Source organism: Squalius cephalus (assembly GCF_949319135.1).
Source record: "Squalius cephalus genome assembly, chromosome: 25".
Classification (NCBI taxonomy): Eukaryota; Metazoa; Chordata; class Actinopteri; order Cypriniformes; family Leuciscidae; genus Squalius; species Squalius cephalus.
In genome coordinates, this window is record NC_137146.1 from 14,166,438 (window position 1) to 14,184,633 (window position 18,196).

Sequence of the window (18,196 nt, forward strand, 5' to 3'; positions counted from 1 at the left end):
AGGGGGAAAAAAATAATGTGTTATTACTGGGTTCAGCAATTTGAGTGGATGATGCTAGTTGCGAACAATGTGCTTGTCTATATAAAGACATAAGATTGCTCTTTAAAAACAATCTTTTGAGTCTCTCAAACCATATTAAAAGTTTGGGGTCAAGTTTTTTTTAAATGTCTTTGAAATCTCTTATGCTCACCAAGGTTGTGTTTATTTGATAAGAATGCAGTAAAAAAAGTACTATTGCAAAAATACTATTACAAATTAAAATTTTCTATTTTAATAAAATGCAATTTATTCCTGTGATGGCCATTCCAGCCATTACTCCCAGTCTTCAGTGTCACAGGATCCTTCAGAATTCATTCTAATATGCTGATTTGCTGCTCAAGAAACATTTCTTATTATCACTTGTGCTGCTTAATATTTTTGTGGAAACCATGATACATTTTTTCAGGATTCTTTGATGCAATGCAAGAACAGCATTTATTTTTTTGTATATAAATCGCAACATTATTAGTGTCTTTGCTGTTGCTTTTGGTCAGTTTAATGCATCCTTTCCGAACAGAGTATTAATTTCTTTAAAAATTAAATAATTTGCTGTCCGTCTGGTAGTGTAAGTTTTGCACACTGTATAAGAAGTCACTGTGCCGTGTAATTGAATTTGACAATACAAAGATGATATTTTGTAATTATAAACCTTATATAATTCTTCTAAAAATATTTGGTGGATCTATCGTTTTTTTTGTTGTACAGTAAGCCTCTGCTGTGAAATGCAATAAAATTATCCATCAAGGTGAGAAATGTGCAGTCACCTTGATTTTGAGAAACAGCTGGTATAGCTGAAATTATTATTGCATAGCATGCTTAAGATATGGCGAACTGCAGGGTAATCATAATGCAGTGACCCTCACTGATTTATATGCGGATGTGGCCAGCGGATTGTTGCATTGGATGTGTGTACATGTAAAGTTTTAATCTGCATGAATATTACTGCGACTTTGGCAAATTAAGAATTAACATGGTCATTCTCCATGGCACAAATCGACAGAGATGCTGGTTCAGCAGCGTCTGACAGCACATTCATTTTATTTCTAAAATCACTCTGCACTGGTGTTTCTTGATAGTAAGATCATTGTCATCAGTCAAACTGACTCTCTCCTGGCTTTTTCAGGCTTTTTCTGACATTTAAAGTGCAGAGTTTTTCACCAAAACACCATGTGCCTTTTTGATGCATTTGTTTGCACTGACGAGAGGCTGTAATTGCAACAGCTGCTCATTGTATTGAATGTTTGATTGTAATTAATTGATAATATTGAGGACCTTCGGCATCCACATATGGTGTGCTTGAAATGAACATTTTCAAATTGATTCATCATTTCAGCGAATTGGAGAAAATTGTATGTCAGTTGTTGACTGATGAAGGGGAATTTTAAACGCTTTTTTTGAGCAGAGAAACCACTACCTATGTGCTTTTAAAGGGATAGTTCACCCAAAAATGAATATGCTGTCATCATTTACTCACCCTCATGTCATTCCAAACCTGTATGAATTTCTTTCTTCTGCAGAACACAAAATGAGATATTTAAAAAAAATATGGGTAACCAAACAGTGGATGGAACCCCATTGACTTCCATAGTATGGAAATAATATGGAAGTCAATGTGGTTACCCATATTCTTCAAAATATCTTCTTTTGTGTTCAGCAGCAGAAGAAATGTATACAGGTTTGGAACAGCTTGAGGGTGAGTAAATGATGACAGAATTTTCATTTTTGGGTAATCCATCCCTTTAACAAGGGACATTTTGTTCAGTGTAAAAAAGCCTTTTGCAATAAATGTAACTAACGGTATGAGGTCTTAACTTAGTAATGCACTGAACTTAATATTATTGTGTGAAACCAAATTCAAAAATAATAATTTAAACACACATAAACATTTGTTTGGAATAACTAAACAAATGTATTTTACATTTTTAACATTGTAATATTTTTGTAAGCGATTACAGTATGTTCTTCCTGCAACTGGTATTACTGCAAAATTTGAAAGCGGAAAAACAAACCGAAAGGAAAGGGACCAGAAGCTTCTCTGTAGAAACAATTTCTTATGTAGAATATAAGTTGCATTAAATACCCTCACAGCCTCTGCATTAAGAATAGGAAAACCCTCTTAATTAATGTGTCAATAACCAAGGGCGGGATTTCTTCTTTGGTTTGGGACTTTAAGGCACAACTAGGAAACTCTAATACAAGAGTTTTGACTGTGATATGCTTCCAGAGTTTTAAGTGAGTGTGTAATTCAGTTGTGCTTTTTCTGTCTATATCATCCATCATCATTTGCATTTAAATCAGATTCAATTAAACCTGTATCATTTCACATGCATGCCCCTTTTTCCACATGTTGAAGATTCTATCGTTGAATGGTAATTGTGCCTGTTCACATTTTCACCTGTTTTCTCTATTCTTTGTTGAATATTAAGATACTTTATATGTTCAAAATCCATTGGCTGTTGGGAGATTTTGGAAACCAAATGAATGCAAAAAAAAAATAATCTAAATTATCGATCTATTGTTGGCCTAGAATTATTAGCCTATCTGATATTTCGGTTTACAAGTAGCTTTATTAGTATCTTTAAAAAAAAAAAATCTTCTTAACTTTTCAATTGATTATATGTACTGTACTTGCTTTTAACTTCAATATTGTCCTAAAAAGACCAACTAAATTAAATACTGTGTTGTGAATTTAGCTATTCTGAGAAATTGGCTCTCTATAGATAAACTCAAAAGGCTTGGGTAACAGAGAGGGGATGCCCTAAAAGAGAAACTCAAGACATGGTCGAATAACCTCAAGGTCACAATGCCATCTCTGATCTCTCCTCTGCTTTATTACAGAACACTTGCCAAAGCTTCAGCCCAGAGCCTATTCTGCTGCCAGGTAAGAGACCTTGTTTGAAACACCTGTTTTTTATATTTGGACACACAAATTAAAGCAGAGACATATCCAGGTTTTAGGTCATTATTTCTGTCTCTATCCTCCTTTGATGTTGTGTGGTTTATTATAGACAGACATGAATTCAATGTGGCACTTACTCTTGCTTGATGATACTTTATTTGTTGTGATCAAAGTCAAACATTGGATGCAAAGGACATTCCTTTCAGAACCGCCCGCCACTTTCATTTGTTTTCTGCCCATCTCCTTTGGCTTGTAAGTGGTCGGGCATCTACACTAATGTCTCATGTTCAGTACGCTGATGCTGGTAGAATACACAGAAACATTAGGGCTATGAAATATTAAAGTCCGGTCAGCGGGGGTCCCCAGGGCCCGATACAGGCAGGCCATTAAGAGAGAGATAATGAGGTCCACCGACTTGCTCATGTTCAGGGTTGTTTCTAGATTGTTAGCACTTAGTCTCTTATTTTCTGTCTCGTTCCTCAGCTCCAGCCTTCAGCACCCTGAGAAAGTTCATTTCGTGTTCAATGTTGTGGAGTTCCCTGCATGTCCCGAGCACCCAGCGAGGACGGGGTTGTGCACAGGCTGGCTGGTTGATCACGTCTCCTCAATCTTGCAGCCCCTTGGGACGGTACCTGCTTCAGAATGCCTAGGCACATCAGCCCTGCCGAAGGTTAGCACTGTAGGCATTACACATTAGCGAGCCCGTTCACCTCCAAATTAGCTTTTCACAGTCCCTGGGAGGATTTGGCTGAATTGGGTTGTTTGATTGAGGCAAAAGCTGGGCAGAAATAAGCTCTGGAGAAAGTGTACTAATCCTTGCAGCAGGATACAACAACAACAACAACAACATTAAAGCTTTTGGTTTAGATGCTATCTACAAAATTTATGGAATTGGGTTTAAGGTTAAATAGATGTGTGGAGGATTACAGAATATAGGCAATCCCATCACCGCTTGGAATTGATTGGATCTAAATGTCACGTCCAGGTACATGTCAAACCTCGTCCAAACAGCACCTTCCACTTACCATCCGACCCCTCTGTTCCTGTAGTGATGGTGGGCCCTGGGACAGGTGTGGCCCCCTTCATTGGATTTCTTCAACAAAGGTACATTTTGAAGATTAATCAAGGCTTTTTTCCACCCTTTTTTTCCTGACATATTTTAGTTGTCATGAAATTTTAAGTAGTAATAGCAGTGTTGTGTGCAGTGTGAAATGCTATGCAACATTTTTGTGTGAATTCCAAAATTCATCTGATATCAGTAAGCTGGTAATCATGTTCATGTAATGGCCCATAACTTGACAATATTATAAATCTATACTACTTTATTAAAAAATTGAAAACACACTAAATGCAAATGATTTAAATCTTAAAATAGGGAGAAAAAGTTACAACTGTTAGTGAGCATCCCGCAGCTGCTGAGGCGTTTAGATGGATGTGTAAATATGTGCCTCCCGCTGTCCTCACATTAACAAAATAAACACACAACAAAAATGACAACTGTGAGAAAACAGCAGTTAAGAAAGCATTTGATCATAGCGATGTGGATATGTTTGCATGATCTCTGTAATTCGGCACTCCTGTGAAGTAGGGATGTTCAGGAATTTTGCAGCCGATACCGACTACCGATTTATTATCATCATGATCGGCCAATATCGATCCCGATCATCCAAGCTTTACATAAGTGATATGTAAGCTCTCTGTTGACTGTCACTGTGTTAACTTTTTGGATAAAGTAATACCACAGATGTTGTCTTGGTTACAGTAATGTTGTAATTGTTTTAATTGAGAATTTAATAAGCACAACAAATATTCATTTTACAATGAACATTTTAATAGGCCTTTAAAAACAGAGCTTCAGCAAAACGCTATCCATATTAGGATACTTTAGCTTATTAAAGAGCCTACAAGATTTTAAAACTGAACATACCCTGTAATTGCAGGCTGTCAGTTACAGGCTTAAAAATGCTGATTCATTCATGAATTAAACAAGGTGTTGAAATTAATTTAACTTGCCTCTTCACAAGCCTCAATCGACACTGAAGCTGACGTTTCACTTCGTAGAGATCAACGGCATTGATTTAATACATTGAACCCTTAAATGTGAAAGATATTATGACAAAGATACTACTACTTCTGACAACTGATGGCAAACTGATTTTTTCACGAATGTATGACTTGACCTGAGGAAGGACAAGACGCAGTTAATCACACACGCTCAGTTTCCCTGTCACTTTCTGCTCTTTGTGTGTGTGTCAGACGCCTCAGACTTTTCTTTTCTTCTGTTTCTTTCAAATAAATGCTGCTATTTTCAACTTTCTATTCATAAAGATAAAATATTAAGCAGCACAACTGTTTTCAACATTGATAATAATAAGAAATGTTTCTTGAGCACCAAATCAACATATTAGAATGATGAAGGATCATGTGACACTGAAGTAATGATGCTGAAAATGATATAATTTTATAATGTATTAAAATAGTGAACAGACTGAGTTTTCATTACATTAGGTCTTAGCATAATTAATTAAATTGTACACATTGTAAAGTCACAAACATTTAAAATTATAGTCTTTATTTGAGGTAGCTCTCCATGCTCCCTAGAGCAGTAAGTGTTAAAAAAACAAATATTTTATCACACATCTTCAAAAAAATAAACCAGGCTTTAAAAGAGGAAGGAAGATTATTGATTCTCATGTGTAAAAGTAGCATAAAACGCCTCTAGGGTGATTAGGATAAATCTAAAAGGATTGAAGGAGGAAGAGAAAGTGTAAATGTGCTATTGACCTGCTCTCCGTCACATTATCTGTGATGCCTAATAGTGTTTCTGAAGACCCTGGTGTTACAATGAAGAAGGACATAAATTCAGAATCTGGCTGTAAAGGTGTCTTGTGGAGGCCTGTCATCTCAGTGTGTGTGATTTATACTCTGTGCCAGGGGCCCATGAAGAGTGACACGCCAGGACTACATATGAATGAAGCCGTCTGCCCTGGTGCAGGGCCGGTCGGTGATGTGATGCCTGCTGTGTGTGTACACGAATAGTTTGTAAGTGACACGAGGGTCACAGGTAATCACAGGGGCTAGTGTCCAAGCCGAACGTGGTTGATGAATGTTTCAGATATGTCTGGGGGACGATGAGAGTGGGATGAGACATTAATGATGAATGACAAAAGTTGTCCTCAAACACCACATCACCTTTGAAAACGTCAAGGTCGAGGCAGTCATGCAGCAGAGCATGTTTGGTTTGGCCCCAAGCCACAGATCAATGACAGATTCGCTTCTTTTAGTATTTAAGTTTAAAAAAATAAATAATATTCCTTTAATATTTTTGTGCATTTAGTGGATAATAAATTATTATTAGTTGTAGTAGTAGTATTTTCTCTCTTCTCTTCATACATAAATGAATATTATTTATAGTAGTAGTATTTTCTGTATAGTATTAATAAAAATAGCATTATTATTATTATTGTGTGTCTACTGGACAAAAGTGAAGCAAACTGCACAATACCATTTAAACTAATACAGCAAATTTAAATCTAATTATGATTTTGTGATACGTTGGAGTCAAGAATCACAGCATATGCATCACAATGCATATCATCTTGTGAGGTAGTGGCCAAAATTAGCACATTACCTACATATTAGGGAAGAATATTACCTAAAATATAACCAGTTTCTCTGAACTGTCTGTTAACAGTAAGAAAAAGTTTCGTTCTATCACAGTTATTATTATGCAAAATGCCTGCTCAGTTGTAAGACAATGATATGACAGCAATTTACACATTTCTATTCTGGAATACAAAAACATATTCTTGGATGCAAGCATCTGCAAATGTGCAAGAATACAAGAGCGATTAGTCATGGACATGTGTGCTGTTGAACTGTTTCAATGCGGTTCTTAACTTGAGATTCTCCTAAATACAGCTACACTTGATGCCAGCCTTCAATTAAAGATAACGATCACCATTCTGTCAGCAGGACATTGTTTGTGTCACAAAGCTCGGCGTTTCCTCTTTAGGAGCAAACAGCATGGGATGCTTCGATTTTCCTCATCTGTAAATCAATGGCAGCAGGCAGACAGCCGGAAATGTATTGTGCTGTGGAGAAAGTGGGAGACTGGGCAAAAATCTCACACAAGGACAAAGCCAATTCATCTGTTTGCAGGCTGCCATTGAGGTTTAGGCAGAAAGGATTTGACGTCTACAGAATTAATTGAACAAAACTAAGACTACCTTCAAAACAAAAGCAAAAATTATAGGTGAAGTAGTTTCTGTGACAAGTGGAAGCTAGCAGAATTACAAAAATAAAGCACATTTGCTATATAACAACCTTGCAAATGCCCATTTTGTGTGTCACACCTCCCCCAACTCAAACATCACAAACACAGCTCGGATGGAGCTTATGAAGGCATGTCTCAACAGGTAAAAGTAGGCTATGTTCAATAAAAGGTTCAACATATTAGGAATACTTTTAGCTGTGAAAAGGTAGGTAATCAATAAAAAAATTCTAAAAACTAGAACTGTTATGTACTAAAACAGTACGAGTACTATCCTCTTAAAGGAACATGCCGACTTTTTGGGACTTTAGCTTATTCACCGTATCCCCCAGAGTTAGATAAGTCCATACATTTTTCATCTCCGTGCCGTAACTCTGTCTGACGCACCCACAGCTAGCCTAGCTTAGCACAAAGACTGGAGGTAAATGGCTCCAGCTAGCATACTGCTCCCAATAAGTGACAAAATAACGCCAACATTTTCCTATTTACTTGTTGTGATTTGTATAGTCACAGCGTGTACAAATAACAAGGTCACATGAGACAGCCATCTTCTAACTGTATACATACTGCAAACTGTATTCTCAGAAGGCGAAGCACTGCTACTTCTGTGGAGTGATTTACTCCAACTCTGAGAGAACTCTCTGCTCCTCACCATGGGGCTTCTCAGGTGCTGCGAGCAAATCACTCCGCCCAAGTAGCAGTGCTTCGCCAGACAGAGTTAGGGCACACACAGAGATGAAAAAGGTATGAATGGACTTATCTAACTCTGGGGGATACGGTGAACAAGCTTAAGTCCCAAAAAGTCGGCGTGTTCCTTTAAACTAATGAGGCCAGAGTTTCAGTGCGTTCAAGCAGCGCTACAATAACCTTGTTCAAATTCACTCAAAAACCATGATCCATCCCCCAATCCTCCTTCCTCTAGTGACGGCTGCCTTAAATACACATTTTCTTGCTTACTAATTGTAGCGTACCAAAATGCACAAGATGTTTAAGAACAAGAGTTAAAACAAGTCAATAAATACAATAAAAAGGTCTGATAAAACCAACATGCATTTGCACAAACATTTCCAGAAATAGCTAAAATTAGCGCTCCCATACAGTTTGCACTATTTAAGGTGAAGACTTGAAGACTTACTATTCATAATTATTGCTGTGGCACGATTAGCCAGCATATTAGCAACTGCATAGCATTTAAAGAAGCTTGAACACTTTAGCAACCGCTTAGAAACAATCTGTATTGTAAAAAGCATCATATAAAGGTGGCTTGACTTGACTTAGCAATGCCTGGTAACCACCCAGAACACTGTAAACACACTAAATTTCCTCAGAACACTATAGCAGTTGGTTAGCAACACTCAGGCAACCATCCAGAACACTGTTGCAACTGCATAGCAACGTACTAAATTTCCTCACAACACTGTAGCATTTGGTTAGCAACACTCTGGCAACCACCCAAAACACCTTAGCAACCACATAGAAACATGACAACATACCAATGTCCTGGCAATCAGCCCAAACATTTGAGTTCACTTGCATGTTCTGTAGAAAAAGTAAAACTGTGGTTAAATGTCATAAAGGGGTTTAAAATGCTTTTGCACATCCATTTCTTTGTTCGCACTTTGTGTGCCGTTCAAAGGTCAGAGAATGTTATTCTGAGTGACTACGATTAGCTCTGATATCACATATGTCCCTTGCCTTCACAATGCAGTGCATAGTCTCAGAGGAAAGTGAGAAGGAGGATTTCATAGTATGATTTATAAAGGCGAATGTTCAGAGTAGGCCACTGATTCACTTTCATTGTACATGTGAAAAGGTACCAGCTATTGCTTTAGCTCCTGTTCTACCCAACTGCAGGCTGTCATTTTTTTTAAGGGATGCGGATATGTCGTCCTCGATGTCGCAGTACAGTTGATTTGTATTCAGGAGGGGAGCTGGTCTGCATGGTGTTACAAAATGGAATCCAGGTTTTTCATATTGGTACCGGCCCCTCTGGGGCAGCATAAAGCTCCACTAAAGCTAGTTTATTGAAGCCCATTTCCAGATTGGATATTGAACTCCCAGATGCTAATGGCTCTACTGTGGACCCTCTATTTGTTCAAATGCCAAACTCAGTTGAGCCAAGCTTTGAGCAGGTGGGCGTGACCAAAAGAAGCATCCAAAACGTTAACCCTGTCTCACAAAATATCATTTCCTGCAGAGTGGGACTGCAGGGAAATGGATGTGACAGGCTGTGTTTGGTTATGTTTATTGTTTAAATTTCAAATCGAAAGAATGCATAAAGTGATTACTCTCAATGAAGAACATTGCCCATGAATTGTCTGTTTCATTTACCCTTTAATTAGTGGCTGTAATTGTTTGTGTAACTGTATTTTAGGAAATCTAGAAAGTAGAGAATTTATTTCAGAGGCTGTATAAGGGGGTGCAGACAAACCACTCATAGCAAAATGAATGGGAGAAATCATTAATGCTCAGTTGGCAACTGTAGGAATTCAAGGGTCAGTTAACAGAGCCAGTTGCCTTTTCTGGTAGTTTATTTGCTCTAGAATGTGTTTGTGAATATAATTTTTGCCAGAATATATTGCTGATTTTGTGTGGAAGCCCATTCTTTTCTACATGATTTTGTGGAATAGCTGCAACACTGCAACACGATTTTGAGAAAGTTGCAAATGTGAGGTATAAAGTTAGTCTGGCTATCTCCAGACCAAGCTCAAACTTTTAAGATTGAACATTGGTCTGGGGAGTCTGCTATGTATTTTCTACTGCAAAAGAGGCGTGATCAACGGGCATAGTTCAAATGACTCTGTACGCAATTGGATAGTCCTTCAACCAATCAGACCAATGATCCGGGTGACTCACTTTGCAGAGCAACGCGAAAACTCCAGGCAGGAAATGTGTAACCAAACATGTTGATCAGCGGTTTGCAGAAGCAGCAATGGAATCGAGTAATTTTTGCAGGTTATGCAAAAAAAAACATGAAAGTTAGTGGTATTTACACCCACTCGAGCGATTTGTTAGCTAAAAAGAAGCCATTGAGCATCGTCGAGAGGTTAAAAGGAATTTGACAGAGCCATACCGGCCCTGGAATTGGATTGGATTAAACCCACCAATAGCGCGCCAAGTGGATAAACCAGCTTGTGATTGGTTCCCGCAAATTTGTAAAGGAAGCAGCAGAGATAAATGTACAGCTTTCCAGCCTGACAGATCAGGCTGAGTTTACCCAGTCTAGTATAAAGTCACAATTGTGAGAAATAATCATGACTGAAGTATAAAGTCAGGATTTTGAGGAATAGTCACAACTGTGAAGTATAAAGTTACGATTTTGAGGTCTTAAAAGTCTTAAATGCGAGGTATAAAATGTCTGTTGTGAGAAATAGTTGTAATTGTGAGGTATAAAATCACAATTAGGGCTGTCACTAACAATTATTTTGGTAATCGAGTAATCAGTCGATTATTTTGACGATTAATCGTAAAAAAATTGTGGTCATAAAAATAGACTTAAGCAAACAATAGCCTTTAAAATGACTTAAAATAATAACAATGAGGCAATAATAATTGGTTAAAATTAAGTATAAAAAGCAAGTTCTCATATGGTTTTATTGAACTACACTGTTAAAATACATAATGTAATATACATAATATAAATAATTAACTTATGTACATTACGTATTATAGCAAATGCCTGCAGAGGGTGCCAGTGCCTTTTGATTGTTGTTGTTGCACTTTACAGCTCAAATCCTTGTTTAATATTGGCCAAACATTTAATATTTGGCCACTTCTTGGTGATATAAATGCTACAGCCATTGTAAATTCTTGAACAAGAATATGTGGACAAAACAAAAACAAAAGCAAAATCAGAGTGAGACTTTAAACTTATTTTGAAATTTAGATTTTGATCGTGATTTTAAATTAGCAATTTTCAGAAGTTTTCGCAATTGTAAGGCGTAAAGTCACAATTGTTAGAATTATCATGTGAGGTATAATTTGGTCTTTCAGCATTCAAGTAGAAGTACTTGTGTACTTGCCTACCAAGATGGCTGCCATCCAAGCACAACTGACTTGCTTCAAGGGACATGATTTATTTGCAACTAATTTATAGGCATCATTTTGTTTATTGATGTTACACAACTTCTAAAACATCCATATACCTGGAGTATAAAAAGATGCATGTTTTATTTCATTAACATCAGTCAGTAAACAAACCATTAGTATTCTATTGACTGCCCGTTCCTCAACATGCCGCTTAATTAAATGTAGATGCATCACAATAACAACTGTCTGACAGCACGACTCAAAAGTGAGTGTTTTGCTTTGCTTGCCAGTTGTTCATTCCATGTGATGGGTCACTGAGGCAAGGACATGAAATGAAAAAGAACAGATTGTAGATGTTTGAAGAGAAGCTTTGTTTTGTTTTCCTGTGGTCATCTCGTCCACACTGTGGCTCATTAGTAGTCTAATCGCAGTTAAACTGTACGTTCAGCAGATGGGGAGAGCTTAGTGTCTGAAACTCTGCTCACTGCAGTGTTTTGAGTGATATCAGCATGATGAAGGGCATCTCACCCTGAAAGTCCTTTGGGTGTTTCTACATTCCACTTCTTTTAATACCTCTATAAGTTTCAGACCTATTTCTGAATGCTTTATTTAGGTTGGCTGAGATGAGATGGCTAAAGGAGTAGACACTGGAGTTTGCTTCTGGCCTGTGTAATGCATCTCTAACAGATCTCTTCCTCTATTATCATGTTGGAGTAAAGATGCAGTGGAGTAGACAGTGTGCTGTTTCTTTCCAGGACCCGAAGACTGTTTAGATTTGTGTTTGTCTTCTCTTTTATCTCTTTGGCGAAGTCTGTCAACCTTTAGCAGGTGCAGGGTACAGATAGTGCCTGGTACCTGTATGTCACCTTAGTGTAGGGAATTCTGGGAACACAGCCAGATCTTTTGGAGGACTTGCTCTTAAAGAACCCATCCAGATAAATATCAACGTCCTCTCTCTACAAAGAGTGACTTTGTGTTTTTGTGGTAACACAGCAGTTAAAAGAGTATTTAAACGCCACATGCTACTTTATGGTTTCATCATCGTGAAACTATGAATTGGATCATTATAAAAAATACAGAAGATTATTAAATTTGGAACTCATATATGTTAAACTCATGGCAACCCTATCATGTCAATATATATATTTATACCATGGTCTGGGTGAATACTCGATTCTGATTGGCTGCAGGGTGTCCATTAAAAAGTGATAGAGGACACCTAGTAAAGGAGTTCTGGTGAAACTGACTGTTTACGGTTCGAAATTAATAAATAAATGCACTGGCTACATCAGCTGTGAGTAACCATAGCAACAGGCAGTCAAAGTATCTATACGGACTATAAATCGAGCGGACTATAAATATCTCCTGTTGCTTAATAAACCGTCAGGCGTTACAAGGGAAACCGAGTTATTGTCTGTAAAAACTTTAGATTTCGATTGTAAAACTAATTAAAATATAAATGGTATATGGTATAAGCGGGTTAATGCCCTTCGAGGTGTCCATTGTCAGGTATTAATGGACTTCGGCGAAGGACGGTTCACGCCTCACCGTCGTCCGTCGGGCATTAACGCATATTATATATGCGCTGCTGAAAATTCAAATAGAACATTTTTAATAATTAAATTGTAATATTTTTACAATATTACTGTTTTTACTGTATTTTTATCAAATTAATGCAGCCTTGACCAGCAAAAGAGACGTGTCAAAAACAAAAAAATCTTACAGACTTCAAACGTTGAATGGTAGTGCGTACATAGGTAAATATTGCTTACGTTCAAGTGATTTTTCAGTAATAAAGAACAAAGTTAATTAAATTTAGAGCAGAAGGTGTTTTCATCTTATTTTTGTCAATACAGGTGTTTTTTATTTGTATTATTATTATAAACAATAGATTGTGGCAGGTCTAATAGGCTTAATGCACGGATCGCAAATTTTGACACAAACCAGACCCCAATGAGCAATGACAGTCAACTACTTTGAATATTATAGCATTTTGGGCATAAACATGTAAATAGTGAAAAGATTGACATTGACATTTTTAACACCCGCTGCTTTCTCAGATCGGCTTGGGTTGGATTAAAACTTCATGTTCCAATAAGTTTGGAAAATTCTGCACACAGTAAACATCAGAATATACCTTCTCCTGTCAATAAAAACTGCCAAATTTTTTTTATCTTATTGCGGACACTCATTTTAGGTGGCGTTTGTTCAACTCATTGACCTCAGTACATTGAAAGTAAACATAACTGGAAATAAGTGAGACGTACTAACGGAAATGCGTCACAAAGCTCAGTGCAAGTGGTCCATTGAGTCTGCACTTGGTATTATTAAACCTACAGAAAGGCTTCTATTGCTTTATTTATTTTAGTACTGATTTGGTAAAGTTTAGGTCGTTTTGGCCATTGGCCATCCAGCTCTATAGATATCATCAGCATGAAAAAACATTTTAAATAGAGACTATTTTATAATAGTGCTTCTGTTTGTTATAACACTTCATTTTATAGAGACATTATATAAAATTTTGCAATACTGTTTTGACCTGACAGAGAGAAAGAACATGAGACGAACCAGGAAGCAACTTTCGGAGAGACGTGGCTCTTTTTTGGATGTCGCCACAAAGACAAAGACTTTCTTTTCAGGTGAGTGTATTCGCAAATTTCTTAATCTGTTGTCTGTCTTATTTTCCAGAATAAACTTCAAAACAGCCTTAAAGGGACAGTTCACCCAAAAATTTAAATTCTGTCATTGATTACTAACCCTCATGTCGTTCCAAACCCTTAAGACTTTAGTTTATTTTCGAAACACAAATGAAGATCTTTTGTCAAAGTGGTAGTTGCATAGCTGTTATCGTAGATCTTCATTTGTGTTCTGAAGATGAACGAAAGTCTTAAGTGTTTGAATGACATAAGGGTGAGTAATTAATGACAGAACTATCCCTTTAAAAAGATATAAATGTACTTAAAGCAATTGTGTTTATTAGAGTGGTGTTCAAAAAATCTTGAACTTAATTTTTACCCTATTGCCAACTTATATTTTGTTAGTTATATTCTAAAGATAAAAATAATAATAATAATAATTTAGTTTTAAGATATTCTCTAAAAAGCAGTATTTTCTGATGCAGTTTTGTTTCCCAGGTAAAGTTATTTTGTTTTATGTGTGTTTAGATATTTTTCACTGGAAAACAAGAAAAACAATTAGATTTAGAAAATGAATTGCAGTGCAGATAGACACACACAACAATTCTTCCATCCTGACCCCTTTGCAACCTGAGAGTATTTTTCACTCGATCTGCCAGCTTTACACAGGCTCTTGGCGTCTTGTCTCCTCTTGGTTGCTATCAGCCAGAGGCTCCTGTTGCACTGTCCTTGAGAGTAATGATTGGGAAAGCAATGAAATTAAAGTGCTCCCTCTGAGAGTATGGGCCATATGATACGAGACATTATATAAGATGATTGGGGTCTGGCTGTCCCATAGGCACACAGTCATAATTCATACACAAGGTCCTGAGTAATGACATTGGTGCCTGGATTGGTGAGTATTAAGTGTGTGTTGTGACCGAGGGGCGGCACACAGCGGTGTATCCGCGCTTGGCTCTACTTGACACAAGAGCTAATAAAAACAAGATTCAACTTCTAGGTCCTGACGCACCATTTCAATCTATCTTTGCCTTCACTGCTCTTGAACATCAAAGGATTGTTTCAAATTTCTTATTCACGTATGTCCGCACTCTGGTTTCATTTATTATTTTTTCCCCCTCTGCATTGATTAAGCCAATCAATGAAATGAGTTTTGTGTTGTTCAGTGTAACACCCTCATTGTCTGCTATGCTTTAATGAGCAAAGTAGAAAGTGCCAGTGGCATTTGAGATGAGAAAGTGACTGAACCTGGCTTGCAAAACTCAGCACTCGCTGAAATACAAAAAGCAAACAGGCTGGCCTTCAGGCAGTCGGCTAAAGAAAACAAGGCGTCTGCAATCAATTCTAATCAAACATGATACTTATATGAGTGTTAAAAGGGTGAAATCAGCTTCAATCATTGTTGTTGAAACAAAGAACACTTGTCTCAGCCCCTCCATCACCAATGAGTCTCTTTGTTTTTATGGATTTGGATTACATGAGAAGGGGTAGCGGGTGGCTTAGATTCTGGAAAAAGGACAAAGGATCACTCAAGTCTGTTTTAAAAAACAACAACAAAATTATTCAATATCTGTGACCAGAAAGTCAGCTCGCCTGGACCAGTTAAGATGGATGTGGATCCCAGATGGACCCCGTAAAAAATGCATATGCACTCAAAAACCTTAAAAAAAAACAAAGCCATGAAGCATGTACAATATAAATACCTGATTGTTAATTTCATAATTTTGATGGTGAATTCTTGGCTTTGCTTAGTTAACCTGAAGTAATCATATTGTTTGTGTTATGCAGTTTTCTTACAGAATATATATAAATATATACAAAGATTTATATTTAAAATATTGTTCATTTGAACTTTCTATTCATCAAAGACAACTTAAATCAATGTGCTATTAATTTTCTAAGTCACTGAAGTCAAGATTTTCTTTAGAAGCTTCAAAAAAAGATGTTCTTTTGCATTCAGATCATTGGAAACTCTGTTTAAATGGTGATATTTAGAGTACGTGCCAATACTCAGGTTTTTGTGATCCATTTAAACACGTCTATTTTTCAGATGTGTGCTAACGCTTGCTTCATCCATCTGTTTAAATTTCACTCAGTCGTCCTCCTTTTCTCTTTAGCTTTGGTGGAAATCTATAGTAGATACCTGAAAAGTTGTACAACATCTATTTTTTGCTATAGTTCACCCACAAATTGTACATGAACATTCGAGATAACAGACAAGCAGAGCAATTGGAAAAAGTGGCTCAAACCTTGAGCTTGACCCTGTCCGTTAACTTCACATTTTTCCATCTCTCATTTTGGTTGAAATAGCACCCAAACATTTATTCAGAGCTGAAATAAAAGCTGTTACAAAAACGATTTACAACAGAAGCCTTGAGGTTTTATAAACTTTCTTGCCAGATGGATGAGGGAGATGAAAAGTTGAGTTTCAAATGCAACACACTAATGAGCTCCATTGTTGTTACTTAACCACTGCAAAATCTGAGAGAATCTAATTTGCCATTTGTACCATTTGCATGTTTTAATGCACAAGTTTAGCTTAACCACTGCAAAAACAACCACTGACTGATGAAATAACAGTGAAACACGGTTATAAGCACATTACTGCTTTTTTCCAGAGAGGAGTTGGAGAGATTTGTGCATAATGGAACCCTGAGCCATCTGATCGCGTGCTTCTCCAGAGATGAGCCCGATGCAGCGGGAACCGTTAACAGACCAACATATGTCCAGCATAACTTGCTTCTCCATGCTAAAAATGTTGCCAGCATCCTTCTTAAAGACAAAGGCTGTCTTTATGTCTGTGGGTGGGTACAAAATACCATTGTTCACCATTTATTATTGTGGACTGCCACATTTTGTTCACCAGGAATGAAATAATATCTCACGATTTTACAGGGATGCTAAGAACATGGCAAAAGATGTGAATGACACACTACTGGAGATCATAGGAAATGAACTTCAACTCGATAAACTGGATGCTATGAAGATAGCAGCAGGACTTCGTGAGGAGAAGCGATATCTACAGGACATCTGGAGCTAAGAAAGAACACATAGGTCAGTTTGATTGGGACACTCAATGGCAAAATGTGTCCCAATCAACCTGAACTCACCCTAAAGTACACAAACAAATAGCATCTTATTCACAGAGGGATGTACAAGCTCCTTTTTGGCCGTTTTAATTCAAATATGCACCTCAGCTGCCATTGAGTGATAGCTGAACTCATTAACAAACTGCTTTTCAACTGCCTTAAGTCTCAAGGCTTTTAGAGAATAATCTGAGGGTGCGGTGAAACGCTTAGATTAGATGGGTTTGGACAAAACGGTTTAACTGTGCCTTTTATGCAATTAATAAAGAGGAGCCCTGCATAACCGTTTCATTCTTTGAGGACAATTTGTGTTGGGTTTAGATACAGCTCAGGTAAAATATGCATAATGCATCAGACTCAGAAGACAGGAGAAACCAAAACATGACAGACTGGATGGGAAAACTGTCAGATGCTGCCAAATCCAGGATCATCTGCAGCATTTCTGTATTTTCCATTTCCAACAGTTTTTATTTTTTTTAAGATCAGAGAGTATAGCATCATCAATTTTCTTCCCAACAAACATTTTGCTATTTAGGTTTGAAATTCATCTCAGGTATCCACAGCATTTATACCAGTCCACAGAGTTGGTGAATAGAATGTTGGCCAATATTTTTTTCGAATCTGTCAGGGTAAGAAAACATGTTAACTGTCTATAAATCACAATATCTGTACTTAAGTAGACCTAAATAAAATGCGTATCAAAAAAAAAATTTGTTTGGGTATTAATGTCACTATGAAATCAAAATAGACAATTCTTCTTTTTTTCTTTTTACAGAATGTTGCAGTGTTTATTTTAAATGATTTATCACTATAAATTTTTAATTTATTTTTATTTATGTGCATTGTAATTAATCAAAAACGATAACCTCCCCTCCCCCTCCAAATGATGTCTGTTCTGGTGGAAGGTGGGACTAAATATCTTCCACAACTGACTACAAACTGCCATTCAGATCTGCCTCCATTTAGGGGCCGTTTACACGACGCCGTTTTCAACTAAAAATAGAAAACTTCTTATGCGGGTTTCAAAGTGCAAGTTTTTGAAAAAGATACCATTACGGTCTCTGTGTTAACTACAACAACGCGAATTTGTGAAAAGAAACAGTGACACCATGCATGTTCACGTAGTGTTTCTTTACAAAGTAACATCGCCAACTACTGGCCTGGCAGCAGAATACAGCTTTTTTTATTTTATTTCGTGGATCCGTGTGAATGGGGAGCGTTTTGACAACATTGC

General features: G+C 37.1%; 1 protein-coding gene across 1 annotated transcript in view; it reads left to right on the forward strand.

Moving 5' to 3' along the window:
- mtrr (5-methyltetrahydrofolate-homocysteine methyltransferase reductase) overlaps positions 1–17,015 on the forward strand; it is a 24,005-nt gene extending 6,990 nt beyond the window's left edge. Inside the window, exons 10-15 of the mRNA XM_079863296.1 lie at positions 2,878–2,920; positions 3,422–3,608; positions 3,924–4,042; positions 13,787–13,879; positions 16,495–16,680; positions 16,772–17,015. Coding sequence (XP_079719422.1) covers positions 2,878–2,920; positions 3,422–3,608; positions 3,924–4,042; positions 13,787–13,879; positions 16,495–16,680; positions 16,772–16,916 — 773 coding nt within the window. The 3' untranslated portion in view covers positions 16,917–17,015. The remainder of the gene's footprint in view (positions 1–2,877; positions 2,921–3,421; positions 3,609–3,923; positions 4,043–13,786; positions 13,880–16,494; positions 16,681–16,771) is intronic.
- Positions 17,016–18,196: the final 1,181 nt, after the last annotated feature.